The 17,512-nt window shown below is 41.3% G+C and overlaps 1 protein-coding gene across 1 annotated transcript; it reads left to right on the forward strand.

Moving 5' to 3' along the window:
- The first annotated feature begins 4,618 nt into the window (after nt 1-4,618).
- LOC4330044 (UDP-xylose transporter 1) lies at nt 4,619-8,307 on the forward strand. The gene is made up of 8 exons (XM_015768294.3): nt 4,619-4,839; nt 5,780-5,932; nt 6,122-6,306; nt 6,377-6,444; nt 6,838-6,970; nt 7,128-7,289; nt 7,730-8,002; nt 8,099-8,307. The coding sequence occupies exons 2-8, from the start codon at nt 5,818-5,820 to the stop codon at nt 8,186-8,188; spliced, it is 1,026 nt and encodes a 341-aa protein (XP_015623780.1). The 5' UTR covers nt 4,619-4,839; nt 5,780-5,817; the 3' UTR covers nt 8,189-8,307.
- The last annotated feature ends 9,205 nt before the right edge of the window (nt 8,308-17,512 follow it).

Genomic DNA, 17,512 nt, shown 5'->3' on the forward strand with positions numbered 1-17,512 from the left:
TTGAATAAAATAGGAGAATATTTACTAGTCCTATATAGAAAAACAAGAAGTCTATGCTAGATATAAAGCATTTTTGCTCCTGACTAGGGTTTGCAATTTCGTTTCGAAATTTCTAAAATTTTGGTAATTTCGTCCCCCACCAGCAAGCTCACATCTCACCCAAAATTTTTGGTTTTTTGCAAATTTTTGTGAATTTGATCAAATTTTATTCAAATTCATTCAAAATCAATCAAAATTTCAAATAATTTTGGACAAAAAATCCGAAATTTCAGTAATTTCGCTCCTCCCGGAAAAAAACAATTTCAAAATTGAAAATCCTGCTCCTGATAGGACCCATATCTTATCCTCCTCACTGATAGTTCTTTGTGCCTTAAAACTCTCTAACTCTCTGGATCCGTTTCTTCTAAGTTTCCTATGAAATTAGTAATGTAAGGTGCGCAATCCCTTTTTTATATACTCAGGCTTACAGCTAGTCCTATCCATCATTCGTGGACCGTTGTGGCCGAGCTACAACTTATCGGTTATATTTGCTCCTTGGAGATTCATGTTGACAGCATTCCCTAAACTCTCTTCATGTGTACTACATTCCGCCAAGAGGTGTAGGGTCATCTCCAAGGTATGTCAGTTTAGCGGGTAGTAGGCGTTGTTCGGCCATCCGTGCAGTCAAACGTCTGTGCTATCTGTTTTGGATCACTAGCCCTAAAAAACTTGCACTTTCTTGAGGCCCAAAAATTTATGTTTAATACAAGCCGTATTATGTTTGAGAAAATTCCCATCTTCATATTTTTGTTGGTAATAGCAGCCACCACAAATATCCTTAGCTCATAACAACAATGTGAGAATGTGCATTCCAGGCACTGAACATTTCATTTTTCTACTTGAATTCCTAAAGAAAACCAAATCACTACATCAGGTTGCAATGCTTTCCCTAGATTTAAATTAAACAAAGCGTCGCCACCGTTGGCAGCTGGTAAGGTTCGTCAGTCATATGGAACATAGTTAGAGAGTCCGTTGGATTGATCAATAATTTTCTTAATGCAGATAGAGGATCATCGGTCGTACGTGGTGTGGATCGAGCAAAGTATAATGGCAATGGAGACCCCTTGCGGCAAATTGTAAAATATGCATGCTAAAAGGTGGGTCTATTATTGGTATACTGTGTAATTTTGGTTAATATACTATCACAAAGTGAAATTTACTTGTCATTTAATGGTATTTTGTAAACAGAAGATCTTACTACAATAGTAGCACCAGGGCCTCAAATTCTTAGACATGGTTTTCCAGGCTGCAGCTAAACTTGTGTCGGTGTGTGAGCACCAATGTAGTACTACATATCCTATTACGGCCTGACCTAATGCAGCATTAACATGCAATCATCTTAAGCTTAAAGTATCCACCATTGTTTCTAGCCCTTCTAGTCATACTATTTTTGAGACTTTCTCCACAGGCACTGCAACAGAATGGTGCCTCATGTTAGTCAAGTGGACGGGATCACCCTGCAGGTGCTCTAATATTAATTCGTTAGGCTCAACTCGTGATTTTGAAGCTTGATTTGATTCACATTTGACTACCTAGGCCTTCATGTGGGGTCAAAATTCAGAGGTACAAAACAGATGAGTGTGAAGTCTCACCCAACGGCTAAAATAATAGAGCTGGTTGCTCTAAGGCTAGATGTGCTGTTGGGCCATAACCTTTGCTTGCATTGACAGGAAGCAGATGCTTTACTACTACAACCACCTGCCTCCTTCCAACCTTGTGTTCCAAGTGACAAAAGAAAATTTTGCCCATGACAATTATTGGATTAATGAAAGTTTGGCGGTTCCTTGCTTTTATTAATTTAATCTAATTAGTGGATGCACCTTCGTCAGATTGAGGCGTCAACTTTAGAGATGCCACATTGATCTACTGCTGTAGTTTAAGTGATGCATTTGTTGTATGCATGCTTTGAGTAGCGCCTGTGTCTTGATGCTACTTCTGCTAAAATTTGCACTTGTCCTTTTTTTTTTCCCAAAAGACCAAAATTTGCACTTGTCACCCAGTCAAAAGAATAACAGATCTCAGCAAATGACATAAATGTGTAGATATGCCACTGTGTGTATGTCTTCTTCTGATTTCTTCGTTGCAACAACTTTAGACTTTCGAGTATTGGATAACTGTAAAGCATGCCCACTGATTTCTGCTGTTGTAGCAATAATGATAGAAATAACATGACACCTCAGCTGCGATGATTTCCATCCTACCTACTAGCAAAAGGGAGTACAAAAGAACATTCATATTCAGAGAGAATATGAACTTTCTCAGCGTATGATGCTATCCCTAGTATGTCAACTAACGAAAGCATTAACTATCTATTGTTCTTGCCACCACATGATTAAACATATGCAACCCCTAATTAGTGTAACAGAAGTTCTTGTCCTGTCAATGAAGATCATGGGTCCTCTTTACACATATTATTTACAAAATTACTAAAAACAGTACTGTGGTCTCGATGCTTTATGAAAGTAAGAAATTCAGATGTGACTGGTGAAGGTCAAATGTGACTGCTTTACGAAAAACAACTAATTGTTGCAATGCTAAAATAGCTTCACAGCCACGAATTGAGCGTAGTGGTTAGGTTTTTTATGGTATAACCTGTACACACCCGATTTAAAGTTCTAGACTTAATATAGGTGTTTGCATTTACGACTAATTATTCTTTTAATGGTAAACGACGTACTTGTCAACAGTGAGATGCTAACCCAATCTTGAAGGTACTCATAAGGATAGAGTGTACATGTGTGTATTCGTATGGGTGAATACACCATGTATATAAATGAGCGCGTGCATATGGGGAACATATCCTATGCACACAGCCTTCCCGTGCACACTCTGTGCACACCAACTAGCAAATATCAGAGAAAATTCTGCAAAAAAATAGATACATAATTCCAATAGTATTACACCTATGTGTGAAATTTTATCTTCAAATTTATTATATTTTAGCCGTAACAAAAAGATAAAATTCTGACTGATTTTTAGCCTTAAAACTATCAGATTTTTCACCTTTTTTTTACGGCTAAAATATAATGAATTTGAATATGAGACTTTGTAGATATGTGTAATACTATTAGAAGTAAATGTCTAATTTTTTATAGAATTTTTTGTGATATTTTCTAGTTGGTGTTTATATAGTGTGCACAGGAAACTTGTGTGCATAGGATATATCCCCGTGCATCTGTGCCGTATTTAGCCAATGATCCAAAGGTTCTAAAGCAAAGGGCGCTTCACAGACTTCCAACCCTTATTCCCTTGAGCTTTTCCTAGTGAAATGCATGTGAATTACGAAAACAATGTACGTACTCTTTCAATAAGAGTAGGAATAAGTATATTTTACCCTCTTGAGCTTTACAAAAGTTGGGCTTTAACCCACAAACTTATAAAATCAAATTGTTTTACACTTAGGTGATTCTTAATGATATGAATCCACATCAGAGCTTTTGCCTTATTGACAGTCATATCATTGAACTTCTGTGAAGGAGATTCAGCATCAAGGGTCATCACTTGACATCAACAATGTCGGTCTTTTTCTTATGACGTATTACCAGTTCACCAGTACCTCTAGTTTTTTTTTCTCTCACTACCTCTTGTCGTTGTGTAATGAGGTATATATTTTTTTTTCGAAATGACTATTGAGGTATAAAATGTTTCAGATTCAGGTGTACAACAAGTATATCCTACATGCATATGCCACGAATGACCCTAACCTTAGACAAATTTTCATTTATTTAAATCAACAACCACACTCTCTCTCTCTCTCTCTCTCTCTCTCTCTCTCTCTCTCTCTCTTTCTCTCTCTCTCTCTGTGTGCAAGGAATAACCAATTCCTTTTTTTGATCTATCCCTCCCCTAAAAAAAAAACTTTGACCTACACTATCCAATTACAATGCATACAGTACAGTTTGTTGTATATATGTATGAGTATGACCCACTCTTGGTCACCTTGGACGATTGTCGCTGCATATGGAGCGAAATACCACGTCCTTTTGGACGGTGGCAAAATGGTCCAGCCGAGCTTTGAGCCGGCATCCACATTTTGGCACTATTGGCCTACAAGTAACCAGAAACTAGGATCTCCAAACTAGGCCACAACCCACAACTTGACCTTGACGCCTTGTTATGTGTAGTCTTATTAATATACTAGCAGTACTATGTACATGATACAATACTTTGAAAACAAATAATTGCTGTATGCGTCCATCTGCAAGCAATTCAAAACCAGCCGAAATCAACATCCCCCAGCTACAGAAAAACAAAACAACCGGCAACAGTACAACCGATCACGATTGGAGAGGAGTGTTTCAGCCTTGGAAGACCCACCAACGGAGCATATCGTCCTTTTCGTTGTCGGCGGCGGCGTAGGCTCGGTACAGCAGTTGGTGGCTTGGCTAGTCATGGAGGAAGTTGTTGTGCGCACAGGGTTGTTTTTTTTTTTTTTTTTGGGTTGCGTTTGTTGTGGCAGCGGCAGCCAGCATGAAGGCGAACATGGAAACTCCGGCGTCGTCAGAGCAAGGACCAAACTGACTGACCCACACCAAATGCATACGCACACACGCCACCAACACCTTCCCTCTCCCCCTCTCGGCCGGCCCACTGGTGTGGTACCTCGACATAAAAATGCCTCTCCCTCTCCCTCCCTTCTTCATCTTCCTCCGTCCACTCCGGGGCGCCATTGCCTAGAATTGATCAATTGATACTGCAATCAAGGAAGAACACCATAGCTGCAGAGGTACTTATGTAGGTTGCTGTTCAGGAGGAGGAGGAGGAGGAGGCGATCTCTGTACATTTTGAAGGATTTTTGAAGTGAGTATCACTCAATTATGTGGTTTGGGAGTTACATTCTGTCTTGGGTGTCCCTAGCTCTGTTCTTGAATTTCAAGCGTGTTTCTTATGGTTTGGTACATAATTTTATTTCAAGAAAGGTGGATCAAGTCTGAGCATGCTGAATTCCAACTTACAGAGCAAATAGCGAGTGATGTTGAATTGTTTCTTGCCTGTGTTGCATGGTTGGATTGAAATTGAATTGCGGCGTTAGGTTAGGCATCTGTAATAGAATTGCAGCCATGTTAGACAAACTGAGAACTGCTTCTCGTTTCAGGAATTTTACTGTTGATGCTCTCCATTTCTTTTCTTTTCTTATTTTTCCTGTTGAAAGATCATCCTCTGAATTTTCTGCATCTCTGAATCCAACAGGTAGAGCCATGTGGTATGTACCGACTAGTACACACGTCTTGATAACTATGCTTAATTTCTTACCCACCAGATTTTTCTCAACTCATATACAGACCAGTACAGACTCGCTGGACCTAATCTGGCCAAGTCTGACTCTGACCTGGATGGCACTACTGCATTCTCGGCTGCATGCATTGCCCATGTTTTTCAGTTTTGCTACATGCACTTTCTGCCGGCTAAACAAGCAAAACCAGCAGTTGTCCATTTGGACTCACCTTACAGCCAATGTTTTTGAACTAGTTCCACATGCAGCTGTAAGCCAGCAGCTGCAAGAATTGAAGAATATATGAGCTTGGTCAGCTCTCCAGGCATAAGAAAAGAATTTTGCACTGTTCGAACAGAATCTTTTAGACTGGCCAGGATTGTCTTTTTATTTCAGACACTTGGTAGGAGCTAACGTCATCCCGTTTTAGGAGTTAGGCCGATCATCTAGTCATCCTCTGTAAACAAAGAAGAGACTCTTTACGGCAACATAGAATTTAAACTCCTGAGTTTCTCGATGAGAATGCAGGTTCAGTCTTCAGACTAAAAGAGACACAGGTGGCCAAGATGACTGCTGGTTTCCAGCTTGGTGTGATCGGATCACTGACGCTCTCAGTGGCATCATCGGTTTCCATTGTCATCTGCAACAAAGCTCTCATCAGCACTCTCGGATTTCCATTTGGTTCGTGCCTCATCTCTGTTGTTTGTAATCATGGGCAAAACCTGAATGGCATCATTACATAAATCATGAGCATTCAGCTTACTCGCCAAGTATGGTTTATGGACACTGCACCATACTGATACCAGTTCAATAAAAAAAATTAGACATTATTATCACTTATGACTTATGATGTGTCGATTGTTATTGCAGCTACTACATTAACAAGCTGGCATCTCATGGTGACCTTCTGCACCCTTCATGTCGCACAACGTATGCGCTTTTTTGAACCGAAAGCGATCGATGGGCAAACTGTAATCCTATTTGGGTTGCTGAATGGGACATCAATAGGCCTTCTCAACCTCAGTTTAGGATTCAATTCCATTGGATTCTACCAGGTCAGTGCTTTTCTTACTGTCTTTTTTAAGAAATCATTAGTCAGATACTAAAATTTGGTATGCTCTGCAGATGACAAAGTTGGCCATCATACCCTTCACAGTAATGTTGGAGACCATCTTCTTAAAGAAAAGATTCAGGTTACAAAGCATACTATTAAGTATTATCATGTAGCCTAAAATACATGTGCATTCAGATCATGTTAATTTAACCAAAATTATTGTTTTTAGAATGTACGGTTGACTAGAATCACCTACTAAATATCCTGAAAGTGCAACCTTGATGGATTTAACTCCCAACTGAAATTTGTACCAAATGCTATTTTTGTTTTGACAAAATCGTTTGGTAATTGTGCCAAAAAAAAAAGCAGTCAAATATAATAAAGCGAAAAATATGATTAGTTTCATTTACTTTTCTGGAGCTCAATACTCAATAGTCCATGCAGACTTGCGGTATCTTTTTCTTTTCAGGGAACTCAACCATTCCCTTTTGTCTAGAATTATGCTGACACGAATCTAACACACAATGTGCAGTGAGAGTATCAAGTTTTCTCTGCTGATCCTGCTACTTGGAGTTGGCATTGCTTCTGTCACTGACCTCAAGTTAAATCTTCTTGGGTCTGTCCTTTCTGGCCTCGCCATCGCCACAACTTGTGTTGGCCAAATTGTATCCTACAGTTTAAATACAACTGTTAATCATTCAGATTCCATAAGTTGCATCTTTTCTGCTTTACCCATTCATGCTCCATACCGTGCTATTTTAGCTGCCAAACGAATTCTATTGTTGCCAGCGTTTATCCTTAACCCGTTAAACTTGAACGAAGCTCACCAACACAATACAGAAGAGGTTAAAGGTCTCTTCGACGCAGCTTCTGTATCAATCCGCGCCTTACCAAGCGGCGATCCTGTTCGCAACCGGCCCCTTCGTGGATCAGCTCCTCACCAGCCGCAGTGTCTTCGCCCACAAATACACGGCTCCAGTCGTGGTACGCTCTCTCTCAAAGCCAATTTGGCCAAATTTTTTTAAGCAGATACAATGTATTAAACATATACTAATAATAAAATAAATTACAGATTCCGTCTGTAAACTGCGAAACGAATTTATTAAGCCTAATTAATCCGTTATTAGTAAATGTTAATTGTAGCATCACATTGTCAAATTATGGCGCAATTAGACTCAAAAGATTTATCTCGCAATTTACATGCAAACTGTGTAATTATTTTTTTTTCGTCCACATTTAATGCTCCATACATGAGTTCAAATATTTGATGTGATATTTTTGTTCGAAAATTTTGAGATTAAACGCACCCTACCAACATTTAATCCTGCATCCTGTCGTTTCCTGCGAAGTACTGCTAGTAGTACTGTAGTACTGCTTCCAAAAGTGCAGTCCCGATCACGGACGTTTTTTGTTCATATTTGCAGGGTTTCATCGTTCTGTCCTGCCTGATCGCGGTGTCCGTGAACTTCAGCACGTTCCTTGTGATCGGGACGACGTCGCCGGTGACGTACCAGGTGCTGGGCCACCTCAAGACGTGCCTGGTCCTGTCGTTCGGGTACACGCTGCTGCATGACCCCTTCACCATGAGGAACATTCTGGGCATCCTCGTCGCCATATTCGGGATGGCGCTCTACTCCTACTTCTCGGTCCGGGAGAGCAAGAAGAAGTCGGCAGGCGACCCACTTCCCGTGTCGCAGGTTTTCATTCACATCAGAATTAGCTTTCTGAAGAATTGTTACTACTGCCAGTTTGATTGGGGTAATCAGGTTGGTGTGATTGATGCTTCTTTGTAGATGCCGGAGAAGGAGGTGGAGCCGCTCCTGGCGACCAAAGACGTCAACGGTGACACCAAGAAGGCGAACGGCGTGACCCACGACTGTTGAATATATGTGTCTCATTTGTTTTAGCATTTAGCCCAGCATTTAGCTGTGTAGCACCGGCACACGTAAGCCTACCCGTTGTATCTGAAATTCTGAATGGCCGGGGAACCCGTTCCTTTCCATTTGTCGATTTCTTGCGCTTTGTAAGAAGCGGAGTACCTGTCGTCGGAGCCGGTACAGGCAGCAGCCCAAAAAACTCGAGGCCCCCGGCACCACGAGACGTACGAGACTGCTCCGGCCCCTGCTTCTGGATGGATGATACGCAAAGCCCCGTGTAAGAAAAAGTCCATTTGGAGTCCCTCATATTGGCCGAATTTCTATTAAAAAATTCATTGGCCGAACTTAATTTGAATCTCTCATCGCAAAACAGGCTATGTCGCCAATAGCTTATTATTTTTGTTTTGGAAATAAAAATAAATCCCACAGGTAGGTGAAAACAGTACGGAAACGGATGGAAACCACCTTTATCGTTTCCGTTTTCATTTTTTTTCGGAATCGGAAACCCCAGATACGAAAACGGAATTGAATATTATCGAAACCGAAAACGAACTAGCGCGAATACGGTAACGAAAATTTATCGGAATAAAAAACCCCCTCAAACTGACAAATCCTATTCTCAAGTCTCAATGGTTAACAATTTATCATAAAACACAATCATATAAGTCCAATTATTAAGTCTTAACAGTACATCACAAAACACAGTCTATAGAATAAATTATCTATATTTAAGAGAGTAATGCTTTTGATAAATTCCAATGCATGAAAAAAAATATTCTTATGTAACTTCATATTTGCATAACAAATATTTTTTTTACAAAAAATAACAGCCAAACATTATGGTATTCACTACTTAGTGCTTAAAAAAAGAATCCAGGGTATTTCAGTCACAAAATTTCCGGAAATTCCAAGAAAATTTCCGGAAAGTTTTTGACCGATTCCGAGTTCCGACGGAAACTGCCCTTATCATATTCGATTCTGTTTTCGAGAAAATATTTCCAAATTCGTTTCTGTTTTCGAACAATTCCAACCAATAGATTCCGTTTTCGAAAATATGCCCGGAATTCGGAAAGTTTCCGTACCGTTTTCACCCCTACCCACAGGTTTACTGAAAACCTATAAAAGCCAAAAAAAAACCAATTAGTTTTAATCAATGCCACGAAAAACCAGCTAAAACCAATTAGTTTCCACAAACCAATCATTAGGGATTTAACAAAAATTGAGCTTTTTTATTAAAAAAAATTGGTCGGTTTTGTGAGCCCTGATATTGCCTCCCTAAGTATTGAAGCCAGTGAAAAACAACTCCCTTAGTTGTTTCAAGTGTTTTTGGTTGACGTGGTACCGACGTGGCATGTTGACCCAGTATTCATCCTACATGGCGCTTACGTGGTATTAGAATTGACAAATAAAAATTATAGTAGGACCCACGTGACTATTTCTTCCTTCCCCCTCTCTCTTTCTCTCGGTTTCTTTCCGCATCTTCTCTCATTGTAGGCAGAATATACGTGGAGGTGAAGCTCGCCGACACCATGTGTGAAGATGGCAATGGAACTCAATAAAGGAAGAGATGAAACTCGAGGCAACAACACTAGGCACCTCACACCGTCGCTACCATCGGACTCAGATGTAAGATGGTGTCGTGGAGTAGGAGGCCTCTTCAAGACACTAAGTAGATGCGGGCGTATGGGACTTGGGGACGCCCAACGAGGAGATAAGGGAAATCGTGCTCTTGCCATGCCACACGAGAGGCACGACCGATAGCAGGAAGGATGGAGCCAGGGGGGAGGGGGGGCTCTCGTCGAGCTTAAGGTCATAGTTGAGGTGGCGGTAGGCGAGACTCATTGAACCCGTCAAATCGAGGACCATACTGTTGCAAGGTGACGAAGTAGATGACATGGAGAAATTACATGTGGGCCCCACTTTATTGTTATTAATTTTCTAACTATAGTGTCACATAGACACCACCTTAGAAAAGACTAGGCATACGTGCAATAAAGACAGTTAGGCACCATGTTAACCAAAACCATTTTTAAAACAGCTGAAGGAATCATTTGCATTGATTTTAATAGCTTGGGGAGACGATATACCTGGTTTTCGGTTGAGCTAAATGATTCAGATTCAGCCAATAGTTGAGTAGTGAAGATGGACTTTTTCCGTGCCATGTTTGCCGTGCCTAGCGGGCCTATGGCCTAGACGCTGGTCCAGACTGAAGGGTGCGAAGTGAACTTGCCAGTCGTTGCCGCCACGGAAGCACAGGCCCTGTTATAAGACTTCTTTTTCGTAGCGGGCAGCCTCGGCCCACGTAGCTTGGGTGGGGTGTTAGACGAACCAGACGAAAAACACCGAGTGCGGTCCCAGATCTCCGAGAATATATAATAGCAGTAGACTGTTGCTAAGCTGGGACACCAGTTTTTTTAAGAACCGACACGGGAAGTTGAAGACATACATACAAGTAGCACTACTTCACTGTGCACACGTACATGGACAGACAGCTAGCGTAAGTAGGATGCATGTGGATGTAGCTGCACACAACATCCCAATAAAAAAGCACATGGCGTTTTCATTCCACTCTACACAAACTCATCATGCCGCTGATCTCTTACCTGTTACGGAGTACTACTACACTACTACAACTCTCTCTCTCTCTCTCTCTCTCTTGCAGCATTGACCTGTGCCGAAGCACACGCCAACATCACCATGTGCATCAATCCCCGAAGAACTCCTGCTCCATCGCATAACGCCCTCCTCCTTAACGGCCTCGATCCCGCGCAAATATAGTATTCGCACACACAGCTAGCAACGAGCTAGTCCGCGGCAGCAGCGAGCGCCAATCGATCGAACGAACGGGTGGCGCGCCTCGCATGGATCGCATGCTGCTCGGATCTCCCGCAGCTGGCGATCGAGCGAGAGCGAGAGCGCGCGCGCGGGGGAGGCGGCAGGCGGCACGGCATGCACGGGCGGGCATGTGGGCGCAACCGGCGAGCCGGCGACGGGGCGGGCGGGCGGCCTCGTGCCGCGGGAGGCGCTCACGTGGGACAGGCGGCATACACGTTTCCATGCTCTGCAAAACCCCGGGAATCTTTGTTTCCGAGGCCGACATGATCGATCCACCGCAATTAACCCGCCCCCTCTTGCGGTTCTCGTACTCCCATATCATATTGTCCACCTCCAACGATCCCAATATCAAAATCGATCGGGTCGTCGGCTTCGCTCGATCGTCATGACGCATGAGTCTCTCGTTGGATCACTCTGCTGGTGGGGCATTTCTTTTTTCCTCTCTCTCTCTCTGTTTCTTGCCAACATCTGTTGCATGCTGTGGCTAGCTAAGCTACTACTACTAGTATTAGCTCGCCTGGGTATCTGCAAGTCAAACTTTTTGGTGCTCGATCGAATTGATCGGGGACGATGGACGAGGCGACTCCGCACGTTAACTACATTATTTCTGGGGCGTGGGTGATCCCGATGCGGCGGTCTTTGCTCCGTGGTTCATGGCGGGTAGAGGAAGACGGACTTATGTCCATGTTCGCGTGTTCCTTCTACACTTCCGTCGCCCGCTACCCCTGTCTCATCTTCCTTGAAGTTTCATCGATCAACACCGTCCTCGGTCACACACACACGTTCGCGCGCTCAAGTCAAGATTAGTTACAAAATGCTACTCTTAACCTCTTACTTACTCTTCACGTGAAAAATGTTAATCGTTGGCAACAAATGCGGTTCCACAGATCTGTCGGGGATAATTGAATTGAGAATTTGAGATCGCCATTAAGATCAAACCGTCACCATGGACGGCAGCTGTGCTGCTTGTGCAGCATACAGTATACTGTGCCATGCGCGACCATTTGGCACGAACTGTTGTGGTGGTGACGCACCGGGCACTGTATGTAGGCGCAAGATTACAAAGTGGGAGGGGGTGCAGTGCAGGCTTAAGGCCAAGCAAGGGGGCAGGAAAATGTAGCGAGGCATTGGAAACAGAATTGAACTGTATACTGAGGCGGATGTGCCCCCTTGCACTGGCTGGAAAACAAAGGCCCTGCAAACTCGCCTGTCCGAATCCACAGCGTTGCCAAAGCGCCAATCTGACAGATGCCCTGTGCCTTTTAATCTAGCCTCAGCTGAAAGCTGATCCGCCCCATGTCTTGAGAAATATTGTTACATGCACAACGTGTGTGAATGGTTCCAGAGAAAGAAAAAAGGAGAGGCAGAGGAAAGCGACGTGCCAACTAACAAACATCAGGGGCGAGATCGAGCCAATGATCATTAAACAAAGTGGAGAACCAATGGTTTTTGTTTATCCACTTCTTTTTCTTTTTTTCCCCCACATGAAGCAGTTGGAGACTTGGAGCTAGTATTTTCCAAAGCCGCACGAATTAATCAAGGCAGTGATCTTGTTGGCGTCTTGCGCTAAATCAGGCTATGTCCCTTTCACATGAACAAGTGCTGAATACTCTACCCAGAGAGATATGCCGACGTTACAATATCCTGTATTCCGAGCGTATGACGATTGTCTCGACCCTTGACACGGGTTTTTGGCAGCTTTGCTTACTCGCTTAACAGTGTGTACGTACTCCAGTAGATGACCCGGCTCCAAAAGCATTCGATTTACTTAAAAAGAAAAAAAAAAGGCATGTGTCGTGAATTTTGTGATGTGCTCCACTTGTCTGGAATTTGTGAACAGTGAGCGCCACTACTACCACTCCGCTGTTGTTAGGCGTGTATACTACCTGTACCCCACAACTGGGTCGGGCGGGGACGACGGCGACGATGGGGCGGGCCCGGCGACAGCAGAAGGCGACGCCGATGGCACGGGCACGCATCGCCCGCGACAAAAATCCCACCTCGCGCGCGTGACGAGGCACAGAGCGCGCGCGCGCGCTAGCCCCCCTCGTCAGCGACGTCGACGCCCCACTACTACTCTCCACCGTGCAACCTGGCCCGGTTGTCCGGTTGCTGTCCACGGGGCCCCGCCACCGCCCGGGCCCTCGCCTCGCGACTCGCGACCCCGTGAGGCGAGGCGCGCGTACGTGAGTTGCCAATTGCCATCTCCGTTGCCGACGGCGCCGTTACGGGGGTCGGGGGGCAAAGGAGAGTTGACCTGCCACCCGCATGTGTTTGTGGGTGTGTTGCTTCGGGGAGTGCTTCTCACCGTGTCGTTGCTTGTTGTTTCGCTAGGTCTTGGGCATGGGAGATGTGAGGCCAAATCAATACCCGTCTCGGAACGAGGAGAGTTTGCTACAGACAGAGAAGCTCAATTAACCCAAGATGTTGTCAAAGGGAAGCTTCAAGATAGTAATTTGACTTGTCTGGATTGTCAAAGGGATATAGCAAGATCAAGTCACCAAACGGTTTCCAGTGCAGAGGTTTCTGATAATCCTGTTCTTTCAGTAGCGGGTATGCTTTAATCTTCAGAAGATCAGAACTTCCCTTTTAAGAAAAAAAAAAGAAAACTGATGAGAGTTTGTTGTATATAGCACTATACAGTCTGCACTACAGACTACGGAGTAAAGACAATGCAGCGTCATGAATGCTAAACTCGGGTGGTGGTACATCGTCTTGTCGTCATTAACTAACCAATGTAACTGTGTCAACGGAGTGATGCAACGTCTTAACTAAACTACTGTACTGTCGCTTAAACAACTGCACCATTCGTGTAGCCCGAAATGGAGTGCGTCTTCAACAGTTTTCAGCGGCAAAGCAAAGTAAACGTCCCCGAGCACGTAAAAGCAACAGCTCTGTTTCTCTCTTTACTCTAACTGGAGAACAAAGTTCTAACATGAATCTCAAGTACTTTTGCCGGTCAACCACCACGCGACCGACGAAGCAGCTAACATGTTGGGCGCAAACTTATACTATCATATGCTGATTGCTTCAATTATTCCTTCGAAATTCCATGATGCAACTATACGATAGCTTGTGGACTAAACCTAGCTGGTCATTCCTTAATGGCCAATCAAGCACATAAAAGTACAGAGGCTGAGAAATACTAGTTCAGAAGGTTATGGGAACACAAGATATGTTAAATCGAAGAGTTTCGCGTGCTGACATAAATATGTACTCTACCACACGTCTCTCCGTTAAGTAATTAGCTGACTCATCCTAACCTCACCATCGACGTATGAACTGATTAGAGTATTGATCAATCGAAACCTCAAAATGGTCACTCTCCATGCGTGCGTGCAAACGCCCGGCCGGAGACTATATGAAATGAAGTTCCAAAATTAAACGTTATCGTATACACATAGTCCATTTCTTCTGGATTTCTAAAAGATCATTTGGACTACTGTGTTTGGCTGTGTTGGATTTATTATTGTCAAACTGAACCAAGACTGCATCAACCCGTCATACTTATCAATTTTTTAGGCCCCTTCAATCAAGCTCATGATCGTGAAATCAGAGCAATGAAAATGCCTTGAGTAAAAAGACTGTCCTCTTCTCCAAGGAAATCTATATACACACACTAATCCACACTTAAAAAGCATTTACGTTCATTGAAAAGATCGGTTCATTGGTTAGATGGATCATATTATTACAACCATAAATTGTGTTAAAATGTGTTCGTGCAGTTGTGTAGGCAGATAGAAATTTTATACCCATACTAGGTGAAACCCTTCACGTTGTTGTGGGAATTTACTATGATAATAATAAGTATAAAATATTGTGTAAGATAGCTAAATGACATAAGCTTATATAAGTTGATGCGGTTTATGATAATTTAAAATAGTATATAAAATAATGATACAAATGTAAAAGTAAGATGACGTGGCTTTATGAGAAAAAGAAATGGAGGGATATATTTGGACCATAGATTAATCATCTAAGGGTTAGAAACAATTGAAGTAATATAGCTCAATAAGAGAAGAAAAAGAGGGAGATAATTTGGACTATAGATTCGTCATCTGAGGGCTAAAAACAATTGAGAAGATATGACTTAATTATAAAAGTGAAAATAATATTAACTAAGTGAGGATAAACTATATAGGTATATATGATACTATAAAAATGATGAAAATATATAATGAAATATTATGTGAATTATATGGGGTGATGATTTAACATGCTTGCAATTTAAAGCTCTAAAATTTAATAAATTATAGATAATAAAGCATGATTGCATGAGGTTTAATATATAATAATTGTTAGTAGATAATAATGTGACATCTTTGCATGTGGAGCTTTAGAATGTAATGGGTTGTAACTTTATCGAAGAGATGAGTATGAGTCAATTATTACTAGTTTGTGTTCAAGTGAGGTTTTATTAATAAAAAAAATTAGATATGTACATGAAAATCAAGATTTGTATGAGTGTTTAAAATGGCTAATCCAATGGTTTGGACATGGAACGACCACCATTGTTTTTTGTTAGCTAGAAAGATATCCTATCCATCCTAAAATATAATGCACAACAACCACTAACGCAAAAATAAAAAAAAATAATTATTATTATCACCTTATTGTTTGGATCAATCCAATAAATATAATCCGTATATCGATCTAATGGGAATAGAGATCTTAAGAATGAATGATTTAATAAAACTGATTAAGAGGAGAGAGGTGCTAATTATATGCATGCATGCATGCATCCCTTTACTACGAGATATGGTAAAAAAAAGGTGTCTTATATGTTGATAGAAGGAGTAGTATGTATGTTGGCTAGGCATATCTCACGATCGTAAATTGTACTAAGAATTTGTGTTAAATAAAATGTAGTGCTGGAAATATAATGGTCTCTTTAGTTTCCACTACCACGAACAATTTTGTTTCCACTACCGTGAACAATTTTATCTTTAATTTTCTCCTATAATTTAATAATTATTAATTTAATAAATATAAACTGTACCAGTCTCATACTCTAATTTATTTAATTTCAAAACTAAAAATTAACGTATTTTTTTCAATTTAAGCCACTATAATTTGGAAAATAGCCAACATATTTTATAATTTAATATTTATAATATTGATAACAATCGCCCATGCATTGTACATGTTGACGATTAGTAATAATAAGAAAAATGGGCAAACATCTACTAGTAAATAAGGAATTGCTACATGATAATATGAAAGTATATGGGCCTTACCGTTTACCCTATGATTTATAAGCTGTTGTCATAATTTGGATTTAAAACTTGATTTTGAAGTTGAGTAATGTAATTTTGTTTTGACATTAACTTTTAAGTCGGTAATAACATATATATAAGCTATTGGCCTAGACTCACCTTGTTAGTAAGAAAACATGTTCTTTTTATTGTTAGCAATATAGTAACAATAGATGCATCCCATACCTAAAATGCTACTTGTTCTTTAGAATCAGCTCCTTATATAAAAGTAAAAGTTTGCAAGAGTTACATATATAGTTTTCTTACTAACAAGGTGAGTCTAGGCCAATATGGCAGTGAAAATTCCAGTCAAAAAAAATATGGCAGCGAAACAACAAGTACAAAAATAAACCTTCAATGGTTTACAAAGAAGTCGCATTTTTGCAGTGCGAGAGATTAACATCATATTGTGTAAATATATGCAAATGTACAAACTACGTACACACGTATGCAAGAATTTTAACCGTCTTGATTTTAGATAGAAGCAGGAAAACCAAACCACACACATGCATAAGTACGTTCACGTTGCATGTCAATTCAATGATCAAGCCAACATGCATGAGCAGTAACAACATGAAAAACCTGCCTCCTAACGACATCCCTTCTATTTGGTGGCCTCTCTCTCTCTCCACTAGAGACGCCCAGGCCTAATTAAATTGCCGGCCTCAGTAACTAACCATGTGTCATGCTCTCTTCCTTTGGCACCGCGGAGGTCAGCGGTGTAAATACTGATCAGTTTTTATATATTATAGCTATAACGCACTAACAATAATAACTCCTACAAAGGAGTACATGTAGTGCGAGCTGCTTCATAAATTTTTTTGATCCGATAGATTTAATGTTTATACTTCCTGTTCATTTTCACATGTTATATTGTGGGCATTTGCTCAAATTATTAATTTGCATCATACAATTTTCTATGGAACCGTAGGTTATCATCTACTCCTCGTCACCTCAGCGCAAGTCTGTCGAGTCCATGTACAATCGGTCAAAATCATAGGTTCAATGTTTTATAACAACTCAGGATGAAGACAAGAGTTTTGATTTGAAATATAAATGTTCATCTAAAATGATGTTTCTATTTCAAGTCTAAAGCATATATTGAAAGTTTGTGTTCTTTGAAAATTAAATCTCTAGTCATATTTATAAATGGTGAAGTAGGGATTTATTTTTTTCCCTACATGTTCAACCTCTAATCCACCCTAACACTAGTGACGGACCTACGTATCCATTGGACGGG

The sequence above is a fragment of the Oryza sativa genome, chromosome 2 (genome assembly GCF_034140825.1).
Source record: "Oryza sativa Japonica Group chromosome 2, ASM3414082v1".
NCBI lineage: Eukaryota > Viridiplantae > Streptophyta > Magnoliopsida > Poales > Poaceae > Oryza > Oryza sativa.

Excerpts from the sequence above, each read along its gene's own strand:
- LOC4330044 (XM_015768294.3), top strand. The coding sequence starts at position 5,818 with ATGACTGCTGGTTTCCAGCTTGGTGTGATCGGATCACTGACGCTCTCA. Across the intron at positions 5,933-6,121 it reads CACTCTCGGATTTCCATTTG|CTACTACATTAACAAGCTGG; the intron begins GTTCGTGCCTCA and ends TTGTTATTGCAG. Across the intron at positions 6,445-6,837 it reads TTCTTAAAGAAAAGATTCAG|TGAGAGTATCAAGTTTTCTC; the intron begins GTTACAAAGCAT and ends CACAATGTGCAG.